The sequence below is a fragment of the Pan paniscus genome, chromosome 14, assembly GCF_029289425.2.
Source record: "Pan paniscus chromosome 14, NHGRI_mPanPan1-v2.0_pri, whole genome shotgun sequence".
Classification (NCBI taxonomy): Eukaryota; Metazoa; Chordata; class Mammalia; order Primates; family Hominidae; genus Pan; species Pan paniscus.
In genome coordinates, this window is record NC_073263.2 from 110,382,890 (window position 1) to 110,410,836 (window position 27,947).

The 27,947-nt window shown below is 39.2% G+C and overlaps 1 protein-coding gene across 1 annotated transcript in view; it reads left to right on the plus strand.

Annotated features, from left to right (window-relative positions):
• Positions 1–27,947, plus strand: part of MYO16 (myosin XVI) — a 585,697-nt gene that overhangs the window by 270,406 nt on the left and 287,344 nt on the right. Inside the window, exons 15-16 of the mRNA XM_024925327.4 lie at positions 5,055–5,172; positions 17,352–17,499. Coding sequence (XP_024781095.2) covers positions 5,055–5,172; positions 17,352–17,499 — 266 coding nt within the window. The remainder of the gene's footprint in view (positions 1–5,054; positions 5,173–17,351; positions 17,500–27,947) is intronic.

Consider the following 27,947-nt stretch of genomic DNA (forward strand, 5'->3'; position numbering starts at 1 on the left):
CCTTATGTAAATTGGCTTTAAATTTTAGTTCAAACAAATACATTCTAAAGTGCATTCCTTTGGATCAGGTAGATATAACCCTCCCAAATCAGTTAGCATCTGGGAGTCCAGATTATATTATCAGTGCATATTTCAAGTAAAACTAATTCTAGTTAACTTGTGTGTTTTATTCACTCCTCATGACACACAAAAGATTCATAAATAAATGACTTCTAGTCTCATGAAAAAATATTGCCCAGGTTTAAGCATGGCTTAAATTCCATGTCAGCTATGGTTTTATTGTTTCCCTTTAGATCATTATCCACATGAATATCATTCAGTGTCCAAGATGTTCATGAAAATCATCAGCCATTATATCTGTAAATCATCCGAGTATATGTACAGGAATTAAATACAAGCATTGAATACATTTTTTAATTTACCATAAATCTTTATAAAATTAGAGGGTTTAGTGAAATTAAGTATATTTAAGAGATGAACCAATACAATAAATCTTCACAATGTCATTGATGGGTTCTTGGAAACTGTGACTTTAAGCAAAACTATTTCCTGTCTGCTGTAAGAATTTAACTCTTGTTTATATTAATTAGTCTGTGATAAAATTGGTTGCATTAGAAGGTACGTTGTTTTGCTTAAAGCAGAAATTTCCAAGAACCTATTGATGATACTAAGTGAGCACTTCCTATACTTCCTGAAAGGAAAATCTGATTAAGGAAATGAGTAGAAAAGAACATCCTTGAACAGCCTTGATTTATGGAGCTATCTAGTAGAAAGTTTGAAGGTCAGGATAAGATGAAAGGAAAGTTCACTAGGTGGCCCTAAGAGGAGAGGACAATGAGCTGATTAGAGACACAGTTTAGCCATATTTGGTTGTGAGACTGCATTCTGGAATATCACACAGGCCAGCATGGGGAGTGCTGGCAGGCGGGATCAGGTGTGTAGCAAGCACACAAACTGTACATTCCACTGAGAGAGCCTGGTTCATTCTAAAGGAGACAATTTTGCCTCGAATCCTAGGAAAATACTCATTGGAGGTCATTTGGATCAGCAGTTGCCAAATAATGTGTAGTAAAAGAATGATAGAGAAAGAAAAGTCAGTGTACTAGTCTGTTCTCATACTGCCGTAAAGATACCACGTGAGACTAGGAAATTTATTTTTAAAAAAAAGGAGGTTTAATTGACTCACAGTTCAGCATGGCTGGGGAAGCCTCAGGAAACTTACAGTCATGGCAGGAGGTGAAGAAGAAAGAAGCAAGGCACATCTTACATGATGGCAGGAGGTGAAGAAGAAAGAAGCAAGGCACATCTTACATGATGGCAGGAGGTGAAGAAGAAAGAAGCAAGGCACATCTTACATGATGGCAGGAGGTGAAGAAGAAAGAAGCAAGGCACATCTTACATGATGGCAGGAGGTGAAGAAGAAAGAAGCAAGGCACATCTTACATGATGGCAGGAGAGAGAGCGTGTGCAGGGGAAATTGCCAGTTTTAAACCATAGATCTCATGCGAATGCCTTCATGATCATGAGAGCAGCATGGGGAAAACTGCCCCCATGACTCAATCACCCCCCACCAGGTCTCTCCTTTGACATGTGGGGATTACAATTCGACTCGAGATTTGGGTGGGGAAACAGAGCCAAACCATATCAGTGAGGATGTATTGGGGTGGCCTTCAGTGTAGTATTGTGCAGACACTGGGGAGTAGAGAAACTCTTCCTGTGGTTGATAATAATGGCATCATTGTTAAAATTAAAATTTGCCATCTCAGTGGAGTATGGGGAGCCAGAGAACCCAAAATGAAAGGGTTTGGGTGGAAACTAGAAGTTCACACTGTCACAACACACAGTACTCTCCCTGAAGGAGGTTTTGGGAGAAGAGAGAGAAACAGGAAGATTCAGTTGGTAACAACTAGTAAGTGAGAGAGTGCAGCATTGAGGTCCAGAAATGACTTTTGGCGATTATATGCAGGTCAAACACTTATTCTTACGAGACGTAACTGAAATCTTTCTGTCAGTCTTACACCTCATTTGGCCCATCTTAAAAGCCTGCATGAGCTCACCTGCCTTTGTCCTGGGCTTCAAGTGCACTTTACCCACTGGGTAGATGGACGGATGGAACCCGATCACCACAGACATGGCTTTGTTCCCCCACAAAGTTTCAGAGCAGCTAAGAGCAGTTAGGAAGGGCTGTTTTGTTTCTAACCCCTGCATTTGAATTTCAAACATTGGAAGCAGGGCATTTTCCATGACATTAAATTTATTGGAACAGAAAAGTCATGTTTCAGGAAGAAACTACCTGGAACCTTCACCAACTCTGGTCCAAATGAATTTCAACTTTGAGAATATTCAATTCCATTGAAATCACTTAAATAAGCATTCACTATGCAATAGCTTTCAGAGAGCAGACTGATGGGTTGATATCGATTGAGTTAATATTTTTTATAGAGGATGCCACAAGTTTTTACTTTTAGAAAATACAGTAGATTAACTCCTACCGTAATAGTCCATGACTTATATAGGGACATAAATTTATAGAAAAAATACCATACATTATAAATAGAAAAAAAAAGTCAATAAAATTTGAATAAGTAAATATTGAGGAAAATATATATATTTAATTTTCTTCATTTATATTTTTATTTAAATTTTGTTACTGTGCAACGTTGTCATTATTGTTTTTGAAATCAAGGTGAGCAGCGGAATAATGCCAGTTTTGTTTCACTCAGTATTTCTCTTAATACATTTATTTAGTGCCACCTATCGGCCAAGTGGCTAATTAAAGATAAAAAACTAGTTATTGCATGGTTTATTTAGCATTTTAATCTTGACTCATGGATGACAACGTACAGTGAAAGAATGCCATGGGGTATTTACATTTTGTTAAGTAGTTGTAGTTTTATATTCGTTTCATGCCTTCTATGTCTTTATTGGTATTTCAGCAGTAATTACTGCATAGTGCAGTGGTTAAGTGTGTGATTCTGAAAGCCAGCTCACCTGGGTTCAACTCCCAGCTTCATTGTTGACAACCTTTGAGCCTTGGGAAAACTAATTGGTCTATGTCCTTTTTTCTGTAAAGCAGTGTAAAATATACACTGGTTCCGAGAGTTAACAGAGAACACACATGCACAGACACATCACCCGTTAGAACACTGCCTGGTACATAGTGAGCACGACAGGAACATTGTCTATTGCTATTCACAAAAGTAAAATTCACTGTTGTTATTTGCTGAATGTTTTCTCTGTGCCAGACGTAAAGCTGAGTGCTTTACACAGCGGACACTGACAAACACTGAAGGAGTTATTCCAGCATGAGAATTAAGGAAAATGAGGTTTGAGGAATTCAGAGGACCTCCTCAGTGTTACATAATTTCTCATTAGCAGTGTTGGGGTGTGGGGGTAGCTCCTTCTCACTCCCAGGCACATGCATTTAACCATTTCCCTATATTGACTGTTAGGGGAACAAGTTATTAATTACCTGTAATGTCCTTTTTCCAAGAATAATCAAAACATTACTTATCAGACACAACACCAGAATAACTAGAAGCAAAATATTTTTAAAGATTATCCTATTTTTATGACTTTTAAAATAATTGTTTAATGTAATATTAATATTTAAAATGTGCTATCATTACCCTCTTATTTTCACCGTATGTATATAACTACATATTTCATATTAGATTATAGGAAAAGATACAAAACAAAGAGTTACTAAGTACTATTTCATTTTTTTCCCAGAAAACATTGCTGTCATCACTGCTATCAATTTACTTTTATCATCTTTAAAATTAGATTATTATATACAGACCTAAACCATAAAGTTTTTGTAAGGAATTAATATATGTTTGTCTCCAAAATTCAAACTTCAAACACAGAAGTTTTAACATACTTCACTATTATCACAACTTGTAGCATTTTTTAATTTGTGGTTAGCGTCAAACTATTTTATAATCTTTCACAGTATAAAATACTTCCAGGTTAATTCAACACCTTAATGTAGCAGATGCCAGGAAATTTAAAAGTGGGATCAAAGCGGCCGCGCGCGGTGGCTCATGCCTGTAATGCCAGCACTTTTTGGGAGGCCGAGGTGGGCGGATCACCTGAGGTCAGGAGTTTGAGACCAGCCTGGCCAACATGGCGAAACCCTATCTCTACTACTAAAACTACAAAAATTAGCCGGGCGTAACGGCATGCCCTTGTAATCCCTGCTACTCCAGAGGCTGAGGCAGGAGAATTGCTTGAATCCAGGAGGCAGAGGTTGCAGTAAGCCGAGATCACACCACTGCAGTGAGCTGAGATCGCATCACTGCACTCCAGCCTGGATGACAGAGTGAGACTCTGTCTCAAAAAATAAAATAAAAAGTAAATTAAAAAAAAAAAGTGGGATCAAAGCACTTAAAAAAAAAGTAGGATAGTGTTCTCAAAAAACACTGTTAGAAACACTAGGGAACAGGAAAACTAGTCCATGTATCAATAAGGTGTTATTGTACTCCCTCCTGTGGCTGATGCAGAAACCGCATGGAACATAACTATCATGCAAGAGATACCCTTGAACCCTCCAGATTTTCATACATTTTGGAGAATTGCTTGGTCCCCATCACCTTCACAGGCAGAGTCAATTGATGAAGAAGCAGTGGCTTTTATTCTACTGTGAATGCTTAAGGAAACATGTCAAGGAAGAATTTCAGCCCCCAGGGTTGGCCTGAGGAGCTTTATCATAGCATTGCAAAGCCACAAACTTGCCAGTCTGCAACAAAGCACAGGGCAGTGAGAGAAGGTGGCACGGGAGCTCAGCTGGGAGTTTCACTGCTGCCCTGTGGAAGAGAATAGTTGTTGTGAGGCAAAAGCACGGCACAGGGAGGATAAATGGGGGTCAGGGTTGAAAAAGAGTATGAGTGGAAAGTAAATAAGGATTCAAAGGAATAGTCTATGCCAATGTTTAAATAAATGTATTATTGTAAAATGAATTCTGACTTTTGCTTATATTAATTCAGATGACTCCTTCCCTTCCAAAATGCAAATGCTATTTTACTTCAGTAAAATGTTCTCCTCTCCCACAGGTCATGTGCATCTTAGAAGCCTTTGGACACGCCAAGACCACACTTAATGATTTGTCCAGTTGCTTCATCAAGTATTTTGAACTGCAGTTCTGTGAGAGGAAACAACAGCTAACCGGAGGTAAGTGCAGTATTTGACAACGTGGATTTCCTGTGCCGAGCCAGCATGCGAGCACGTCACACACAGACACGCGATGGACACACCGTGTATGAATCAGTGCTGGGAGAGAAAACCTATTCTTCATGACCGTGTCTGGAAACAGCTTAAGATGCTTCTGGAAAGTTTGTATTACATTAGAACAAGGATCAATACTCAGGCACTCAGTTGAGGGTGTGTGAGAGTGTGTGTGTGTGTGTGTGTGTGTGTGTGTATACATACCTAGGATGTCAGGTGATAAGTGCTGAAGTTATTGTGAATTAAAAAATATTCTCAAACGCAAGCTGAACCTTTTCAAAATGATTATTGTATGGGCTATATAATGAGAAACCAAACCCAGACCAAACATAGCTGAATTATCCTTGCTGAACATAGAAACAAACTCAAATACTTTAATTAAATAAATAATACCTTAGTATTATATATAATTTCTTCACATAATACACATTGAAATCTATTCGAAATAAAACTGAATCCATATAGTTAAATGACTGAATTAAATCTAAACATCAAAATAATTGCCAAACTAAACCCAAGCAGACACTGTTTCGTATTTGATTTAAATACTTAAATTATATTTTATAAAAACTCCTTATTTAAAATTCAACTAATTTAGAATTCACCTAGAATTTTACATCTTTCCAATTAAAACAGATTATTAATGCAAATTAATAATATAAATACAATTGTAGGTAGAATTTTGATATACTTGAAGTAATCAAATATTTTTTAAAAACTTTTACAACAGCTGTCAGCACATAAACATTTGCCAAATATTATAAATGATTTCTGAAAGAGCTTAATTTTACTTGGCTTTTTAAAGTTACCCTATTTTCCCTTCAGGAAAAAAAAAGTTAGTTTTGACCACAATCTAGAAACAAAAACATTGTATTTTGCAGCAAGTCTATGTCAGAATCAGTTTTCTACTAATAAAATGTGATAAATAACATGCATAAAAACAGTATGAGCCTGGTGCAGTGGCTCACACCTGAAATCCCAGCACTTTGGGAGGCCGAGGCGGGTGGATTTCCTGAGGTCAGGAGTTTGAGACCAGCCTGACCAACATGGAGAAACCCCGTCTCTACTAAAAATACAAAATTATCCAGGTGTGGTGGTGCATGCCTGTAATCCCAGCTACTTGGGAGGCTGAGACAGGAGAATCACTTGAACCCAGGAGGCGGAGGTTGCAGTAAGCAGATATCACACCATTGCACTCCAGCCTGGGCAATGAGAGCCAAACTCCATCTCAAAAAAAGAAAGAAAGAAAGAAAGAAAAGATGCTTTTAGATGTTTAGATGTTGAAGTTAGAAGGTTAACTTATACAAAAGGAAAGCTATTCAATCATTTATTGGTTTTTTAAACCCATGGCTTAGAGTTCTGAAGGTCTGCCGTTTTATGAAGACCTCATCGGAGAACTGTCTTGAGCCTCAAGCTCTGGTTTTCAAGTCTCAGTTTCCTAACACCTGGCTGGGTGTGCTCCTCCAAGGGAAGGGGCCGGATTTACTTCTGTAATACTGAGCACAGTTTTCCCCCTGAGCTCTCAGTGACTGGTGGGCTGTGGCGATGTTCTCTAAGTGGATAGTAAGTTCTCCAAAAGTAGGAAGCTGAAACATTGAAAGCTCCGTGTTCCAGCCCCTTGCCACTCAAATGTGTGGCCCAAGGACAAGCACTGCGTCATCACTTGGGAGTTTGTTATAGACGCAGAATCTGAGGCCATACTCCAGACTGGCTGATGGAGACTGTAGTTTAACAAGATTCCAGGTGATTCATGGGACGTGAGTGTCTGAGAGCTCTGAGAGCTGAAAGCAGGCCATTCGTGTTTATGCACAACTAGTGCAAGGAGGAGAAGCTCATCTGGGGTGTCACCAGCATGACTTTTTCGTCTCAATTTCATGTTTCCTTTAGCAAGAGGGAGAGAAAATAACTGGCTTCTGAAGGTGTCATCCATTACTAACATTTTTTTTCTTTTTTTTCCTCTTTTTTATTTTTCTGGATAGAATTTAGAGGGTCCTTTTCTTTAGGAATGTTGATTTAGAAAATAATTATATACACATATTAAAAAGAACTAGAAAACTTGTTGTAAACACTGATTAACTGAGCCTTCTGTTAATCAACAATCTCTATGAACACTTGGTCCCTCACATCTTTAGCATAATCAGTGCCACATATACCTCTCAGGCAGCTTGTCCAGGCAGCATTGAGACCCAGAGGTGATACATATTCATAATGATGGGCCTGGAGCAGTTCAATGTTGCAGGAAGTCAGGGACCCCGAACGGAGGGACCAGCTGAAGCCGTGGTGGAAGAACATAAATTGTGAAGATTTCATGGGCATTTATTTGTTCCCCAAATTAATACTTTTATAATTTCTTATGCCTGTCTTTACTGCAATCTCTGAACATAAATTGTGAAGATTTCATGGACACTTATCACTTCCCCAATCAATACCCTTGTGATTTCCTATGCCTGTCTTTACTTTAACCTCTTAATCCCGACATCTTCGAGGAGGATGTAGGTTGCCTCAGGACCCTGTGATGGTTGCGTTAACTGTACAAATTGTTTGTAGAGCATGTGTGTTTGAACAATATGAAATCTGGGCACCTTGAAAAAAGAGCAGGATAACAGCAGTGTTCAGGGAACAAGAGAGATAACCTTAAACTCTGACTGCCAGTGAGCCAGGTGGAGCCATATTTCTCTTCTTTCAAAAACAAATGGGAGAAATATCGCTGAATTCTTTTTCTCAGCAAGGAACATCCCTGAGAAAGAGAATGTGTCCCTGAGGGGAGGCCTCTGAAATGGCCGCTTTGGGGATGGCTGTCTTTTACAGTTGTAGCAGAGGGATGAAATAAGCCCCGGTCTCCCACAGCACTCCCAGGCTTATTAGGACGAGGAAATTCCCGCCTAATAAATTTTGGTCAGACCGGTTGTCTGCTCTCAAACTCTGTTTCCGATAAGATGTTATCAATGACAATGCGTGCCCAAAACTTCATTAGCAATTTTAATTTCGCCCCAGTCCTGTGGTCCTGTGATCTCGCCCTGCCTCCATTTGCTTTGTGATATTTTATTACCTTGTGAAGCATGTGATCTCTGTGACACACACCCTATTTGTACACTCCCTCCCCTTTTGAAAATCACTAATAAAAACTTGCTGGTTTTATGGCTCAGGGGGCATCACAGAACCTGCCGACATGTGATGTCTCCCCCAGACACCCAGCTTTAAATTTTCTCTCTTTTGTACTCTGTCCCTTTATTTCTCAGACCAGCCGACTCTTAGGGAAAATAGAAAAGAACCTACGTGAAATATCAGGGGTGAATTTCACCTGATAGTTCAAGGCCCAGAAAAGTTCTCTGAATCATTAAGGAACTGTGACCGTAAATTCAATATAATTTCAGCCTTGCGTAGGGTTTATTTTTCTCTTATGGAAATGGCAATCAGGGCATCGATGACAGGCATGCTCCACCTTTCTCCACTTTCCGTATGGCCTTTCTACTCATTTTGTTCCCCTAATTAACACCCTTAATTTAGTTCTTATCACTTATATTTGTTTGTTTCATAGCTTCCTGCTGTGTTCTTTTAAAACTCTGGCCAAATGATTTGGTGATCGTTTTTTATGTTTTTTATTTAAGAGTAATAAACTGCTATAAAACAAAGTAACAAAGCTAGTGCTGAGATTGCATTCGTAGAAGTCTACCACCTAGATCATAAACGTGGTAGGATCCACAGTGCCCTGAAGGGGTGAGACTGGGAATCAGTTGTTTCCTGGTTTTAAGAAGAGAAATAAAAGCAATATGTTCAGAAAATGTTTATCAGGAGAGTGAAAGTTCCAATGTCATGTTTTTGGAGTAAAGTGTTGACAAAACTAAAAATATTTCCACTGAAAAAGAAATAACTCCAGAGAAATAGGACAAATTTGTTCAAGTATCCCTTACCACATGGAAAGGGTGTTGAGTACAAAGGTATATTATGCGTACTATAAAGAGCAGGTCGATGTTTCCGAGAAGGAACATCTTCACTCAGTCATCAGAAGCTGCCGTGGAACATCCTCACGTCTGCCACGCATTCTCTCATGCCAACGCTGGCTGTGTCTAAGCAAGAGGAAGGGGCAGACACCAGCTGGACCAGATAATTTTACAGATGCTGCCTAGTGCTCAACATTGTTTAAGTCCAAAAATGAAAGCACTCTTTTAGCTGTGGATCTGATGTTCCCATGTCTCCCAGAGTAGCTTAATAGCATGTACTTGTCTCCTGTGCCTGTTAGCATAGACTGAACGGGGTTGATATTAGAATGTGTTAGATTATGTCAGTGTTCAAAAGCTGCAGTAGCAAATGAACACCAATGTGGTGGCTGGAAAGAAATTAATTGTCTCACAGTTCTGGAGGTTAGAAGTCTGGAATTCAGGTGTCTGTAGACACACAAGCTCTTGACCTCTCTGGGGGGACCTCCCCTGCCCATTCCTAGCTCTGATGGTTGCTGCTGATCTTTAGTGTTCCTTGGCTTGGAGATGCATTGCTCCAGTCTCTGCCTCTATTGACTCATGACCTTCTCCCTGTGCCTCTTCTCTTCTCCAAAGGACACTGGTCACATTGGATTAGGACACACCCTACTCCAGTATGACCTTATTGTAACTTGAGTACAGTAGTTTCACCCTAAACTAAGGTTTTGCTTTCTGTGGTTTCAGTTACGGGAGTTCAACTGTGGTCCAAAAATTTTAAATAGAAAATAAACAGTTCATAAGTTTTCAATTGCATGTTATTCTGAGTAACGTGATGAAATCTCCTGCCCTCTGGCTCCATCCAGCCTGGAAAGTGAATCACCCCTTTGTTCAGTGTATCCATGATGTCTCCGCTACCCACCTGTTAATCACTTAGAAGCTCTCTCAGTTATCAGATGGTGCCAGTTTCCTGGCTTGTGTTCAAGTAACTCTTATTTTACTTAATAATGGCCTCAGCTTCCTTTTAATGAAAAGGTGAAAGTTCTCAACTTAATAAGGAAAGAAAACAAATTGTATGCTGAGGTTGCTAAGATCCATGGTAGGACACAATCTCCTACCCCTGGAATTGCGAACAGCATATTGTTATAATTATTCTATTGCATTATTAGTTGCTGTGTTAATTTCTTGCTGTGCCTAATTTATAAATTAAATTTTATCATAGATGTGTATGTATAGGAAAAACATCATGTATACAGGGTTTGGTACTATCCTCAGTTTCAGGGGTCCACTGGGGATCTTAGAATGTATCAATTGAAGGTAAGGGGTGACTACTGTATCTCTGTATTGATGCTATTCCCAAAGAAGGTTACATTCCAAGGTATTGAGGATGAAGACTTCAATATGTATATATATTTTTTGTAGGGCAAAATCCATCCTGCAACAAAGAGTAACGGAGATCTATTGTATGAATTTTTACTTTAAAATGATTTTCAGTTTAAGAATGAAATCATCACTGCTCAAAAAAATAGGCACTGAACACTTTAATAAGCTATCAGTAAATACTTTTGTTATACGTTAGTGATACTTTTAAATAATTCCATCTGCTGTGAAGACTCTTATGAAAGAAAAATTTAAAAACACATTAACTTTAACTACTTAACATACATTTTAAAGAGAGCTGAGTCATTTAAGTCAGTCCCCTGTAAAAGCATTCTGAATTATAAATGTTCACTAAAATAGTTAATCAGATTGGAGTTAGGCTGCTCTATCTCAAACCAGGTCAAATAAGTGTTGATTACAGATTGAGTTTATACTTTATGGTGGATTGTTTTTCTTTAAATTATCAGCATTTAGGAAATAGTTGTTACCATTTTATTGGACAGGGAGTATCATCATACTAATTTGAAGGTTGATAGGTGCTGTTACTTTCATTGTTACTATTAGTTACACTTTTATAATTTAATGTCAATCTTTCATCAGCAATGTAACCACAGATCATAATATAAAAAATACCAGGCTCAGCTTTATGAAACATGAGCTGTAGATAAGTAAGGACTTTCTTGTTTGGGGAAAATGTAATTTATAAATAACATTCTAGTCTGGCTTCTAGTCCAGTATTTTCCCCGATCTGATTATTTATTTTAGAATATAATTATTTAGGTTCACTGGTGTAAGTGCCACTCTCCCTCAGGATTGAGTGACTTATAAAACATCGTACTATCATCGCACAGACAAGTTTATAAAAAGTTACTGTATAAGTAAAAGGAAAACTTTGCCAACAATGACTTAGTTTTAGCCATACAGTACCTTTTATTTGAGACTCGAGGTAATTTGCTAATACATTGCCTGAATCCCTACAAATTTGTATTTTTCATCTGAGCATGCAAAGAGGTTTACATTGTGTGACATACAAGTCAGTTTATGATATTAATGGCATATTCATGTATGTTTTCCAAAAAGTTTTGGTCCTGAAAATATGTGTTTACAGATTATATGTAACATAACATGCAATAAAGTATTTTGTAGGGCTATACAGTTTTTGTTCATTATGAAAAAAAGTGGGGAAATAAACTTTCTTCTCCTTGAAAAAAAAGTTCCTGCCCTTGACTTTCCCATTGACTTCCAGAAACTTCCAACACCCACTCTCATCCTGTTGCATCCATCTCCTTATGGATACATGACCACTTAGGGCCTGTTCCTGGAAAGGGAATGACAATTCTTTCTCTTCTGCACAAGAGCGTTCCTTGTCTTTTAAGGGTACAAAACTATAAAGTTTTCATTCACTTTAGAGTGTACGCAGTTTTTTATATAGTACACAAAACTGTCTCACCAAACATACGCAGATAAAGTAAAATAATATACTGTCTTCATTCTTATCAAATAATCACTTTACTTTTTTCGATCTTCAAAAATATGTGATAGCAAGATTTTTAATTAGCTCTTTCTTTTTCTAATTTACTCGCAAGTCACCTGTTTTCTGGGAGCAACAAATCAAGTTGTAAAACCATCTTCATACAAGGTAGCTGGGCACATGGAAAAAGGCCTTCTAGATCGAACTGCAGGTTGGCCATCGGTTTGTAAACTCAGGTGAATAGGTGAATGTCACTGATTCTCTTTACCCTGTTATAAAATTAGGGGACCAGACTCCATGGTCTCCTGTGTTCCTTTCAGCTGCTTTTCAGGTAATTGGAAATAAACCACTTTTGAAGTCGACTATTTCTAGTATCATGATGGAACTATTAATGGTTTAATCGGGCTGCCTCTGCAAAGGAGCCAGTGCTAATAAAGGGTTGCCAAGAACACTGGCCTCAGTGCGTCTTCATGAATCTTATTTGGCTGAGGGGGATTGTGAAAAGAGCATAGGACCAGCCATGTCCCAAATCTCACTTAGCAGCTAGATATTCAAAATGGAGTCATTCTGTTTATCCAAGGTAAATCTTAGCTATTGACCAGATAAGTTCTCAGACAAGAAAATGATCTCCTCTTCTGGAATATTCATTATTGAAGAGAATTCTGTTCACCAACAACAGGTTGAAGGACTTTTAGAAGGTCACCAGGAAATACAGTATTTTATGGTCTCATATGGCTACTGTGGGTTAGGGGATGGTTTCTTTTGATGATATTGTTTCCTTTTCTTACACTTTCCTCAAGAGCTTACTTTTCTTTTCTTAAACTTTCCTCAAGAGCTTACTTGTAAAGGACTGGAAGACATAGAGAGTCCATAAGGCCATGCTTTTAACTGCACCCAGAATGTGCAGAGGGCCAAATTCATCACCATCAGCAAGCATTCGGCAAGCTCAAAAGGCAGATATTTGCTTGACTCGAAGCTCTGAGTTCCCTCTGTAGTCCTTACGAGCCACAAGGCCTGGGGTTGAGTCCTGGCTCATTTACTTTGTGCCCGCTGGCCTTGGGCAGCTCACTGGATCTTCCATGCCTCATTTTCTTCTTCTGTCCAAGGGGGATAACCATCACCCCAAACTCTTAGCGTTCCCATGAATATTCAGTATGTTAACATTGCTCTTTAAATCACTCACTGTTTTCTTTTTCTTTCACTTTTATTTCAAGTCTTAGGTTCTCCCTTTCCCAGAAATAAGTGGGAGGAACTCAAAAGGGAGGGATGTCCAGAGTCCCCCTGAGGAATGTCAAGAATACTTGCCTTTTGATGTTTGTGCCCTGAAGGTATCCAAGGGTATTTAAGTTGAAATTGAAATTTACTAACAATAAAAAATATCTTCCAGTAAATATAGCCCGGCTATGTGTTCTATTTAGGAAATTTAAACCTTAAAATTACTGCAAATGAAATGGAAAATATATTAAGGCCTTTGCTTTGTGTTTTTTTCCCCAAATCCTGATGTTAAATAAACTAGAGGCGTAATAACAGATGAATAGTCATCTTTGTTACCATCATCAATTAGTCTTAGAATTATATACTTAGCAGGACATTCTTTTAAAAGTTTTGAAATGCTTTAGTTGATCTTATGTGAAGAGCAGCATCCTTTATTGCAAACAGCCTGGGCTTAGGAGACAAGACAGTTGGGCTTAAATGTGAAAAGGCCTGCAACAGAATTTAAATGAGGCAATGTTAGAAGGACACTAGAATAGTGTATGGTACACGGTAGGTGCTTTAAGTGGTAGCACCTTCCTCTTGGAGTCCAGAGGGGCCTTGGGACCCTTGCGTCTTTTCTTCTTCATATTACTGATAGGAAAAATGAAGCCCAGAGGGCTGCAGGGATTGGCAGCATCAGACTCCAGAGTAGGATCCGTCATTTGACTCCTGTGGGAGGCACTTTCACTTAGGTTATACCACCAAAGTGATGACCACCTTGATCATGAATAATGAGATGGAAAGAAATGCATAGTTGTGAAAGAGAAAATATTTGGCTATCCTAATTCGTTGATAGTATGTTTTTGGTGCTTGCTAATTGAAGGCATGACAATACTTTCTGGAAACAGGCCCTAAGTGGTCATGTACCCATAACTAGATGGGTGAGACATGGTGAGAGTGGGTGTTGGAAATTTCTGGAAGTCAATGGGAAGAACAAAGGCAGGAATTTTTCTTTCTTGAAAGAGGGAAGTTTATTTCCACCACTTTTTTTTAATATAATGAACAAAAGCTGTATAGCCCTATGAAATACTTTATTGCATTTTATGTTACATGTAATCTGCAAACATATATATTTTTCAACACCAAAACTTTTTGGAACACATATATGAATATATGGACACTTGTAGAGAATTATAAGCATGTTTCTAGTCAAAAGTATTTCTGACATAAAAGAGCTTTTAAAACATACAAGTCTTGAGAAGTCAGGAGCTCAGTTAGTAGAATGTTTCTTTTTATGTATGAACACTTACATGAATGCGTCCTGAAACCTTTTTAACTTAGAAGCCCATCATACTCCTTCCATTTTTACCGTTTCATTTCAGACACAACAAAAAGATCTGCATTTCTCCATTTGAAAGAATATTAGAGTTTCATGGCAATTTGAATTTTGGGCTGTCTTGTGTTTGCTTCCATCTAAAAGCTCACTCAAGATGTATACATATTTTGAAACCCTGCTGATCAGAATTCCGCTAATCCACAGCAATTTTATTCACTGCTGGAGATGAGCTAACCAGGTTGATTAATAATTACACTGTTTTTGAATTTAGATGAAATGTGTTGAAGTGACTCCATGATGTGGAATTTGATTAGTTTTGAATACTGCTTCAATCAGGGCTTGCATATTGGCTGGGATAGATGGGGGTTAGCCAACCATTTCTCCAAGAACAAGATGACTATTCATTCTCCCTTCTCATCTGATATTTCATGCCTAAAGGCTAGAAAAAATGGAAGATAATTTCATTTAAAATGTCTTTAGGTTTTTAAAAAATATCCTCTTAAGTAGTAAATTAATTCAAGATGAATATTATTAATATTAAACAGAAAAATGTTTTCAGCAAAGAATTTAAGGGGGAAAAAAGAAAAAAATATTTAAAACTTAACTTGAAATTGCCACCTAATTGATTCTCACAGAGACCTGTGCACACACATTCAAGCACACATGCTCATCCACTGAGGTTCACTGCTAATTCAGGGCTCCACACCACCCCCATTCTAATTTTACCATCACCTTTGGGCTTTACTGTCACCAATGAAAGGAGTATTTTGAAAGACCTTTTCTTTATGCACTCCTGGCAACTTTTCCCAAAGTTGTCTCTTTAGACAACTTTTCTTACTAAGGGATATTAATTTTGAAATTTTTAAAAACTGTGATATCTGATTAGCTAAATTGACCACTTACTAAATGCATTGGAAGGCATTGTAAATAGTGGTTCTAGTTGTTAGAACAGATTTGCTGTAGACAATTAAATTGGGAGACATCACATTTTTGCTTTTAGTGCTGGACTTTAGAATAATTCTTAGCAAATTCATTACATGAGTTTTTTTAAAGTTCAAATGTATGAGATAATTATAACCATTTATTTGCCTTTCTAAGAACTGCCATTCTTAACACCCCTCACCCAAATAATATTGATAATGGATTCTTACTTCAAAGAGGAAAACTGTAATAATTCACATTTGCATTTAAAATTGAAACGCAGGTCTGGCGTGGTGGCTCACCCCTGTAATCCTGGCACTTTGGGAGGCCGAGGTGGGCAGATCACTTGAGGTTAGGAGTTCAATACCAGCCTGGCCAATATGGCAAAAGCCTGTCTCTACTAAAAATACAAAAATTAGCCGGTGTGGTGACACACACCTGTGGTCCCAGCTACTCAGGAGGCTGAGGCAGGACAATCACTTGAACCGGAGAGGCAGAGGTTACAGTGAGCCAAGATCGTGCCACTGCACTCCAGCCTGGGCAATAGAGTGAGACTGTGTCTCAAAAAATAAATAAATAAATAAATAAATAAATAAATAAATAAATAAATAAAAATATAATTGAAATACATAATCTGATTATTCATAATGATAAAAATAAACCTATATTAATATTTTTTTTTTTTTTTTTGAGACGGAGTCTCGCTCTGTCGCCCAGGCTGGAGTGCAGTGGCGCGATCTCGGCTCACTGCAAGCTCCGCCTCCCGGGTTCACGCCATTCTCCTGCCTCAGCCTCCCGAGTAGCTGGGACTACAGGTGCCCGCCACCACGCCCGGCTAATTTTTTGTATTTTTAGTAGAGACGGGGTTTCACCGTGTTAGCCAGGATGGTCTCGATCTCCTGACCTCGTGATCCGCCCGCCTCGGCCTCCCAAAGTGCTGGGATTACAGGCGTGAGCCACCGCGCCCGGCCATATGAATATTTTAAATGCTCCAGAAACAATGAAATTTTCAGCATGCCGAACATACAGTCATAATTTTGACCAACGCTAGCTTCTGAATTGCTGATCTTCATATGTAAAGCAAAATTGAGGCTGTGATTACCATATTGCATCTTTTTGGCATTGTTAATCAACTGCTATCAAATAAATTTCAACACCTTGTATTTATGCATTGGGTTGTATTTTATTTTATTTTGTAAAGTTTTGAAAACAGAGGACTAAATAAACATCAGCTAGTAGTCCTATTACCGCACATGTGTGGTGAGAATAAAAGGAGAAGATGACTACACACTGTTCACACTGGACATGTGTTACTTAATAGACACCTCATCTACCTCATCCTCAAATACATTATGTGTATTAAACTATATCTGTGTGAATTCAAATTGCATTTTCCTTTGCTGCAGTGGGTTTCCTCCAGTGTTTCTGGCAGTGTGGGACCATGGTCTGTCTCCCTGGGCCTTCATAGTGCAGCCATATATGATTCTGATCTAGTTGCTGGGAATGCTTATCAGTGCCTTTAGTGGGGCACTTTTTGAACAGTGTAAGTTAATATCCATCATACCAACATGGCTGGGACTCTCAAACAGTGGGATATTAATGAGGAAAATTCCAAAGCTTATTTCAAAGCCTTTGTTACAGACAAGAGCAAATCTTGTTTCAAATTACATTTGTGCACCAAGTTCTTTGTTGGATATGGGACAAGGAAGGATGTCCCCTTAAACCATGTCTTTTCAGCATCGTATTGAAAGTCCTAGCTAATGCAAAAAGACAATAAAATAAAATGTAAATAGATGGGAAAGAGAGAACTCAACAGTCCTTGTATCTCGTAATTAATTAATATGGGTTAATTTATGGAAATGAAATGAATACTGCCATTTAACAGAATCACTTTTCTTTTCCCAACCAGCCAGAATTTATACATATTTGCTAGAGAAATCCAGACTTGTTTCACAACCTCTTGGCCAGAGCAATTTTCTCATTTTCTACTTGTTGATGGATGGGTTATCTGCTGAAGAAAAATATGGACTTCATCTTAATAATTTATGTGCACACCGGTGAGTGACTAAGTATTTTGTATCTAAAAGCTCTGCCTTCAAATTGTGATTGCAATTTGGTAGTCTTAAATTATCTTCTTACTTTTCAGAGACAAAATGGTGAGTAAAAGATAACTGTTGGATACTGTTAGGTTGAAACCATCCACATAACAAGGTTCCAACTGTTTCTTGAATGGGTGAAGTTGTATGTGTGTGAACAAACTTATATTTTACTAGTTTTCAGATCAGAAAAAAACTTGTGCATATATAAACTCCTATACTCCTTGTAAGTATTTTGGCTATAACATTAGTTATGCACTCCTAATCCATGGCCCTGTTTTGAGATAATGGGCAATGTTATTTGAGTAAGTATGATTATTCATTGGTGTTGGATGAAGGTACATCATGGATTAAGATGCACAGCACACATAACCTCAGGGGCTGATTTCCTTTAATGGAGGCAGAAAGCACTTGTGTTAAAATTAGGATGCCTTGGTCATAGGAGAATGATGGGAGTGACAGGCTGTATAGACAGTGAGTGAAGAATGTATTCTCAATGTTTGCACTTCTGCTAACTGCCTGGTTTAGTGTGTCTCTGCCACAGGGATGGGTCCAGATTTGCATTAGGATGAGAACAAGAAACAATATGGGAAATGAATCCTGTTCTGAAGAGAAGTTGGTGGGAAAAGAGCACAAGAGAGAATTGGATTCTGATCCAAACTCAATTCAGTGGCGGGGTGGGGGGGTGGTGGTGGGAACTAGACTCTGAGGACATGTGGATTGACTTCAGATACCTGCTGATACCTGATTTATGGCTTATTGGGTGTTTATTATTAGATCTAGGGGAACGGTGTGAGTTTGCACAATTTTAGGAGAACTTTTGTGAGAAAAAGGATGCTATAGGAGAAAACACACACACACACACACACAGAGAGAAGGGTTGCTTCACTCACCTTCATGTAGTCAAGACAGTGGTTAAGGTCAAGTGCTTATTGAGAGAACAAATTGGCGGGGGGCAACTTCCCCAGCAAGCCCTCCTCTTGAGTACACACATAGGATGCTTTAAGCCTGCAAAAAAATATCTCCAGTTCTCTCTGCTTTGCTGTGCTATTTCCCCATCTGAAGCCATTATATTCTGGTTGGGGAGATATTAATAAACAGGTTGGTAATAGTTGAGGTGATATGATGAAAAATAAATGAGGGTTGGGGAACAGAGGAGCAGGTGGGTGTCCTGCTTTTAGATACGTTAATCGAGAGCCTCCTACCAGGTAGTACCTGTGGTAGAGACACCAGAGAGGGCCGTTCACAGATCTGATGTGGTGTCCAAGGGAGATGGAAGTGTACAAGGGGCCTGAGGAAACATACTCAATGTTTGAGGGACAACATGAAGGCCAGGAGCTCAGATTAGAGTTGTATGGGAAAGAGGGAGGGTAATAGAGACAACATGAAAAGAACAGCCATGGTCAGAAATTTAGATTTCCTTCAGAGTTGTCTGGAAGTGATTGGGGGTTTTGAGTATGCAAGAGAATTGGTTTTCACTTTGAAGGTGATTTGCATCTGTGGAGATGTCCCTATGGTATTCCCAGCTGGAACCAGAGAGCTAAATTCCTGGTATGGTAGTGGGGAGGTGGTGTTAGCACTCATGGTAATGGTGGTGCAGGCGATGAGGAATGGGAAAACATGGGTTATGCTCTGAAGGTAGGAAGGTCGGGATTGAAGGATGCACTGAACAAGGGATATGAGGTAAAGAGATCAAGAATGATTCCTGTGGCTGTGGCCTGAGCAACACATGGTGTTATTGTGCCATTTACCTCGTGACAAGGCTAGGAGGGAACCAGGGTGCTGGGGAGGAGAAGAGTGGCCAGAGAACCAGTCCTGCTGGTTTTAAGACAGCAAGGTGGAGATGCAGGAGTGTCAGCAGGGTACTGGAGAGAGGAGGGACTTTCCAGTGTGATGGAGCCAATGTGAGGCTGAACTCCTAGAACTGCTTGGAGAAATTACAGGACAACCTCTGTCCCGCCACTGCTGTGAGGGGTGAGTGATGGTGCAGGTGGGCTCAGAGGAAGAGAATGAATTGGCCTAATTTACAATCACATTACTAATTACTATCATTAAATTTCAGTGAAGACATCCAGGGCTATGGATATGGTTTGTCATGTTGTGTAGGTAGAAAGTAGTCAGGAAGTGTAAAAGGCCTTATCAAAATTGTGTTTTATTTACAAAGAAAGACTGTTTTAGGGTTTTCTGTTCCCAAAATACAATAGAAGTTTAGAAGAAAATGCTAATATTAAAGTATGGTAACCCAGGCAAAAGTGATAGAAATATAAAAATTCCAAGCTTCTAGGACATTAGAAATATTTTAAATCAAATCCCTTTATATTATAAAGGAGGAAATCAAAGCCAGAGACAAGAAGAAGCTTGTACTCAAGTGAATACCTTTTATGCAACAGCAGTATTGACAAAACCCACCACCTGAGATTAACTTTGTGATTTTCTACCTTGAACATCGCTAATTGAACATGTTGACCCTGGGGGGAAGCACCTAACTGGATTCTGGGGATTGCATGTTGAGAGATAGCCTGTGAGGAAGAGAAGAGTTTTGGGTTTCTCTGCTCCCAATCCTTCTAACGAGCAACAGCTCAAAGCCTCAAGCAGATACGTAGCTTAGAGTGCATCTGTGTCTATGTGTGTGTCTGTGTGTGTGCACGTGGGTATGTGCTTGGCATTGCAGACGTATGGCCACTGATGAAGAAAAAGGAATAATGTAACCTATAATTTAAATAAACAATTTAACTTCTTGATCTGTGGTTTGGATGAGTCTGTTGAAGTGTGTGAGTGTGTGGGAGAAAACAAGGATTTCTGTATTGAGCTTCAATTCTGACATTCATTTCAATTTGCAAAAAAGAGTTTGGAGTCACTTAGGCTATTTAGAAAGTCAAACAGTCAGGGGTGACTTTATGAGGAGTTCCAACAGGAAAGAACTTAGGAAGATCGTGAATAATTCAATTCTCTTGGACAAAGCAGTTATTTTATTAAAATGTATCATAAATATCTAATGGGTGCAAAACAATATTTTCCATGAAAATATTCACCACCCACCACCCTCCAGATTCATGAATACATCAGTTGGAGCATTTGTACAATGACAATTTCACAGGAAAACTTTAACGGTAAAGCAAGCTGTTTTTCAAGTTATAACATAGTATGTATACAGTATTTTTTGTTGTTTATGTTATACAGGTCTTCTGACATTTATAATGTTGGTGGATCTTCTCACTTTTGCAATGTCGGTTGGGTTTGAGAAGTTCATATTTGTTTAATGTTTAAATTTAGGTTGGTATCTAATCTTTATTTGGTAATTATGAGTATTAAGTTCCATAGTTTTGGAAACTGTTTGGCTTGTTCACAATTAGAAATGTAAACCTGAATTTGCGAGCTTTCTAACCTTTCACAAACTGATGGTCTTCTGAATCCCTTCCTTAAAATTGGTACTCATAGGTAAAGGATATTGCTATTTGTAAAATGCTCAATACCGTATGTTAAAGCAAACTAAATATGGCTGGAGGAGGACTCCGTGCTTCTGTATTTGAGTCCTTGTGGACGAACTATAACCTAGCTTAATAGGCAGACAAGATTGAAAACCCAACTTAGGTGTATGTGCCTGTAACAATAGCTGAGTCTTGGCCAATCCCAGCGGCCATACTTCAACCACTGATAGACTGCTGAGTGTTCAGTTGTTCAAATAAAGCAAACACCAACCTGTAACCAATCCAGCTGTTTCTATACCTCACTGCCGATTTCTTTACGGCACTTCCCTTTTTTTGTCTATAAATTTGTTCTGACCACGAGGCATCCCTGGAGTCTCTCTGAATCTGCTGTGATTCTGGGGGCTGCCTGATTCTACATATATGTAGTATATCTACTATTATTAAGTAGATAATTATATCTACTATTGTTAATAATTAGTGTATTTACTATTGTTAATATATGTATTATATATACTATATTATATGTAGTATATCTACTATTATTAAGAATGGCATTATTATTGTCACATCTTCTTGTCTGATTTTTTTCAAAATAATATTGCTATTCCTATGATGTAGAATAAACCAGCCTACATGTGACCACATGAACACAGCATCTCTTTGCTCACTCCCTTATTCCACAGTGTAGCTTTTAGTGGAATTTGGATGAAGTACACTAAGTCCTAAAGCAAACACTACAAAAATTACAAGCCTTCTTCCTTCAAATTCATTCTCTCTCTTCTTCCTTCATAGCAACTCACTAGATACATGAATCAAAATAAAATATACATGCATCAGTAACTGTGAGCTAAAGGCATATTCAATACTTATCATATCTTATGTGATTAGACCTCCAGAGAGAAGAAAACATTGCTGTAATTCCCTTTTTTTTCTTTTATTTGCTCTGTCGCCCAGGCTGGAGTGCAGTGGTGCTATCTTGGCTCACTGCAACCTCTGCCTCCCTGGCTCAAGCGATTCTCCTGTCTCAGCCTCCTGAATAGCTGGGATTACAGGTACACGACACCCCATCTGGCTGATTTTTGTATTTTTAGTAGGGACAGGGTTTCACCATGTTGGCCAGGCTGGTCTTGAACTCCTGACCTCAAGTGATCCACCTGCTTCAGCCTCCCAAAGTGCTGGGATCACAAGCATGAACCACTGCGCCCAACCTGTAATTCGGTTTTATCATTAAAGCTACAAAAGTGCTCTTTAGCTTTGACTCTGTTTTTAGAACTAAAAATGTTGAAAGTATCACTTGAAAATTTATGGAGGTTTATTTCAGCATAAAATGAATGTAAAACTACTTTCCTGTTTGTAACATAGGAATGATATCTAGAAACAGCAGATAGGACGTGTGCCTAACTTTAGAATATAAGTGATACAGATATAGACATCACCTCCTAAGGCTTAGCTGCATGAAAACAGTATTTATAACACTTTGCATAAGCATCTTCCTCCACAGATTATTAAAACAACAAGAAAAAAAGTCTGTAGGTTTCTATATTTTGAGCTGTGGCAGTAAGACTGCACGGATCTGGAATTCCACAAGATGGCGAGCTCTCCATAAAGTCAGACGAGAAAAACAAAACAAAACAAAAATCCAAACCAAGAAATTAAAATAAAAACAGAAAAATGAAGAAACACAAACACAAATGCTTGTTACCAAAAGTTTCTTTTTCACTTATGGTTCTTCCTATATTGACTGCTTCCCCCTAACCCCCTCACCACCAGCTGTTTGTTTTACAAGGACTATTTCAATTTTTCTTACCCTTTGTGTATTATACAAACGTTACATTTGGGGAACGAATGTAATTTCTGCTTTTGGGAATTGAGATTTAATGAAAGCCAGAAATAGTCATTCATTGTTTATCTTCAGCATACTTTAAATAGCTTAGATGGGTTTAGTCCCAGAAAAGCTAGGTTCCTAAATCCAAAAAGTTATTCTGAATCTCTTTTTGTATTGATTAATGGTGGAAATGATTGTGGTGCTGCAGGATAACATTTGTGAGTAAAGCTCAAATTTTGAATGCTAAGTTGAAAACAAGCAGTGTTTGACTCAGAGCATGTGACCTATTTCTAACCCATGTGGCCATGAAAGGAAAAGCTGAGTCACCGCACGCTTGAACTTGTGATCCTGCTGGGAGCCGTACCTGTCACGGGGAAGCCACGGCAAGCAGCTCCCGTGAAGGTTTGGTTTCTGCTAAGGGCTTATTATGAACAGTGAACCTAATCTGAGAGTGTCACATAATGTTTAAAAAGAGGTAAGGGAAAACTTAAATACTATTTGGAGGTGAGTCTTCATAATTATGTGCTATAATAAGCTATTTACTTAGTAAGTAGCTTGAAGGTGCTCCCAAGACAAAAGTTCAAGACAGGAGGTGCTTTCACCGGATTCTCACAGACTCCATTATTAATAACCTAAGTGACAGTCACAGTCATGATCAGCACAGTTCATGGGGCACTTCCCATGTGCCAGGCACTCTCTGAAGTGTTTGTTCACTCACTGAATCCTCACCCGCAGCTAAGCAGAGGGTGCAAGGCCGTGTCTGTATTGTATAGTGAGATGTCACCCAGTAGCCAAGATCTGAATCCAGGCCCTGCTGAATTTATGCCTAAATTGTCTCCACAACAATGCTGCCTACAAAATGGCAATACCGTCTTTATCTCCTCGTGTCACTGAGATTTTAAGGGAAATGAAAGAGAAAGCACAAAGTCAAAGTCTGCATGTCTGTCTTTATTTTGCATTGCTTAAGCAAAACTAACTTACGACGTTCTAGGGATTGCCACCTCTAATGACTATAAAAACAAACTACGCTAGGTCTTTATTTTAATCTAGAAGATCATAAAAATTTTAGAACTAACAGAGCTTTTGTTACCCTAGGTGGACAGTGTAGCCATTATATGAGTGGTTAGACTACCTATGTAAGTTAGCAAGGACATTTCACTTTGAAATGAGAATGAGAGGAATTGGGTCAGTGGCTTCCGTCCTGCCTTCTGTTCTTGATGTTATATATAGTAAATCAGAAGCCAGATATGTCACTTGTTCAAGGATATTTAGCTGGAATATTTGGTAAATGACACAGGTGGATTTCAAACTAAGGTACGTTTGGTTTCAAATTTCTGTTCATTGGAACTTTTTGATTGGTAGTGTTAGATTCCCAACTCTAACACATTTAAAGAAAAAAGAAAAAGGGGGAGTGTTGAGATGATGGCATAGCTGAAGAGAGCGGAGGTTATGTTTGCCACAGGGATGTGAGATGCAGGAACTCAAATGCGGCTTCTCTCTGTCACACTCATGCACATGGCACATGCACGCACGCACACACACACACATCAGTTTTACTTTGTATGTGTTTTCTAACACAGAAGAGAACGTGACCACGTGCTGCCCTAGGCCCCCTAACTTAAGAGCAACTCGTCTCTCTGCCAAAAGGCCGTCTTGGTGGCTCAGCCCAGGTCTTAGGCCCATCCCGGGCCCCTAAGTTAAGGACAGAAGGAAGAAATACATTTGGCTCCTGCGTAGGGATGGGAGCTATTTAACAGGAGGAAGGGGAAGGGAGAGCTGAGCACTAATGAGCAAGGAGCAACATGAGGCCCTGTGCTTTCCCCTGCATGGCACTCCAACTACCTGAAAGACTCCCAGCCCGGCAGGTGAAGGTCAGAATGCAAGTGTCAGTAAGTCTGGGTACCAGTTATTCAGCACTCTGTATTAGTAACTCTGGCCAAACTTATCACCTTGATTTCCAGCTACTCATACAGGACCATCAATAGTGTAGATCTATTGCATGAAGCCTATAGATGAATATTGCAATGTATTTCCACATGACTTTGATTCGTATGGATGTTTTCAAAAAATATTGTATGAGGTTAAGACAGCAGCATGATCTGCCTAAGCCACAATGTCATTAAATAGTTAGCATAAGAGAATTTTGGCCAGAGGCCCTATATTTGTGGTCTGAATATATCTCAAAAATTCAGACTTCTACATTACTTTTAAATGGTCAAATTTATTATGTGATGACACATTGTTTTGGCTGCTGTTGTTGGTTTTGTTGTCACCCTTGTGATACTTCTGAAGCTAATAACAGCTGTCATTGAGCACTTCTCATAGATTTTCTCTTTGTCTACTCATGATAATTGTGGAAGATTATAATTGATTTCCCCGTGTTGCAGACGAAGTGACTGAGAACCATGGTCGCTTTGTTAACTAACCAGCATGGGGCAGAGTTGATGTTTGAACTTCAACCTGTTCGATTCTCAATTATTTTTGTGAATGGTTTTCAAATGATTCCATATAGTAAAGGAATTTGCATCACAGATAAATTTAACTGCCTCTGCTTCAGCAAGAGAACTATTTGCTAAAATCAGCATCTTAACCCTTCTCCTTTCTTTTTCATATTTTGGATGATAGTAGCATAATTATGATTTTTATTATGAAAATAGACCATCATTAAGCCAAATATAAATGTACCAAATACAACGTCATTAAGATGGTGTATTCACATAATAAACACATAAATAAACATGTGCACACAACTGCACATGCATATAAAATTGCGCAAGAAACTACCTTCACTAAAATTTTGAGTGTCAGGCACAACACTCAGTAATTAATTCTCACTTAATTCTTCTAATAACTCTATGAGACTGTTACTAATATTGTCCCTATTTGATGAATGAGGACACTGAGTCCTAGAGGTTAAGTAGCAGCCTGCTCAAGGTCAGGCAAGGCAGGAGGCCAGAGATGGTGCCCAGTGGCCCATCTCTCAGCAGAGAGGGAGGGCCTATCTCCAGCAGTCCTGGCCACTGACTGCTGATGCTGTTTGTCCTTGAGGAGTTGACAGCCAGCTGTGTTGTTTAGAAACTTGGTCGGATGCTGTGGCTCACGCCTGTAATCGCAGCACTTTGGGAGGCCGAGGCGGGCAGATCACCAGAGGTCCGGAGTTCGAGACCAACCTGGCCAACATGGTGAAACCCCATCTCTACTAAAAATACAAAAATTAGCCGGACTTGGAGGCAGGTGCCTGTAGTCCCAGCTACTTGGGAGGCTGAGGCAAGAGAATCACGGGAACCTGGGAGGAGGTGGGGGTTGCAGTGAGCCAAGATCACACCACTGCACTCCAGCCTGGGCAACAAGAGCGAGACTCCGTCTCAGAAAACAGAACAACAACAACAACAAAAACTTACACTCAAACTTATACTCTCTGTTTTGGCATAAAAACCTAAGGCCAATGTCCAGATAGTCACAATTTGGGGAAAACAGCTGGAAATAGACTTTTTCTCCAGATACTCAGGCTCTTTTCAGAGTTTTGTTTCTGGCCCTTGTACTTCCTATTTGAGCGAGGCCGTCTTCCCAGTCATGTGTATAAAAAGAGGTGCCGCGAGCATTGTGGCTATCATGTCTTTTTCTCCTGAGGCAGGGCAGGTGCTGGCATATTGCCATGCAGTCCCATGGCCCTGGCTGGGCCCCTCCTGCCCCACCTTCCCTCACTGCACAGCATCTTACCTTGGTGCCTCTTCAATCTCACCCTTTAATCTCAGGTCAGATTAACATATTTTGAATTTCAATTTAACTATAAAACCTCCTAACTCAAAAATCTTTAATAAATATTGCTTTTCTGTCACATCCAATGCAGTCTGCTTGATGACGCAAGGCGACAGAGATGGCTGGGCCTTGGGGAATTTGGTGTGAGCGATTGTCGTTAACCCGTTCTTTGACATCTTCTCCATTCCTTGTCTCAGCACTTCCTTTAGGGGTGGAGTTGGTTATCAGTGAGGTGACACAGTTCTTGGCTGAGTAAAGATGTTTGCTTGATGCTAGATGTGCAAGCAGTGTATTTACCTTCAGGGTATAAAAGAGAAAGTCCTTCTTGTGTTGGGAGAGAGTCAAACACTCCAGCTTCACTTCTGCAGTCAGTCAATTAAATGTCACAAACATTCTCAGGGTTGTTATGAGTAAATAAAATTATGAATTTAAGGCATGTTGGTCTACGTCCTTGATTGCTTACTTTTAATTTCAAATTCCCAAAAGTTCTGAAAACCAAACATTCACGTGTGACTCATGTGCTCATAAAAAACATGACCCAACCTGAACTTACTTAGCAACAAAATCTGAACTTGATTGATGTAAGTGTATTTATAATTCTTACATATTTCTCTGACTGTGAATATTCATCTGGGGTTCTCCCCAAATTAAAATATTTGACTGGGGACACTGCTTCAAACCTACCAAGGATATAAACACTACATTCACTTTTTTAAAATCTGGATTTCAGAACATATTTGTCTTCAGAAGTTTAGGAGAAGGGGCTGTAAACTGTGTAATCCAGCTTGTTGAGGACTGAAAACATGGCAGTCATTATGTTTCTCACCAAGTTAAGGACTTACCTTACCTTGAAGGACCACGAGGCAGATGTTTGCTAAAAATGGTTGATAAACCTGCTTCTGTGTCTGGACAAGGAGGCTCTGAATTCGCTTCCAAAATAGACCTCTGCCTCTTGTTCCACTCGTTTTTTTTCTCTTTCTCCTTCTTTCTCTTTCTCTTTCTCCTTCCTTCCTTCCCTCCCTTCTTTTTCTTTCTTTTTTCTTTCTTTCTCTTTCTCTCTTTCTTTCCTTCTCTCTTTCCTTCCTTCCTTCCTCCCCCCCTCCCTCCCTTCCTTCTCTCTCTCTTTCTTTCTTTCCCTGTCATCTCTTTCTGTCTCTGTCTCTCTTTTTTTTTAAAAAAGAAAAACAGAGTTTCACTATTGTCACCCAGGCTGGAATGCAATGGTACCATCTCAGCTCACTGCAATCTCCGCCTCTCAGGTTCAAGCGATTCTCCAGCCTTGGCCTCCCGAGTAGCTGGGATTACAGGTGCCTGCCACCACGCCCGGCTAATTTTTGTATTTTTAGTAGAGACGGGGTTTCACCATGTTGGCCAGGCTGGTCTCAAACTCCTTACCT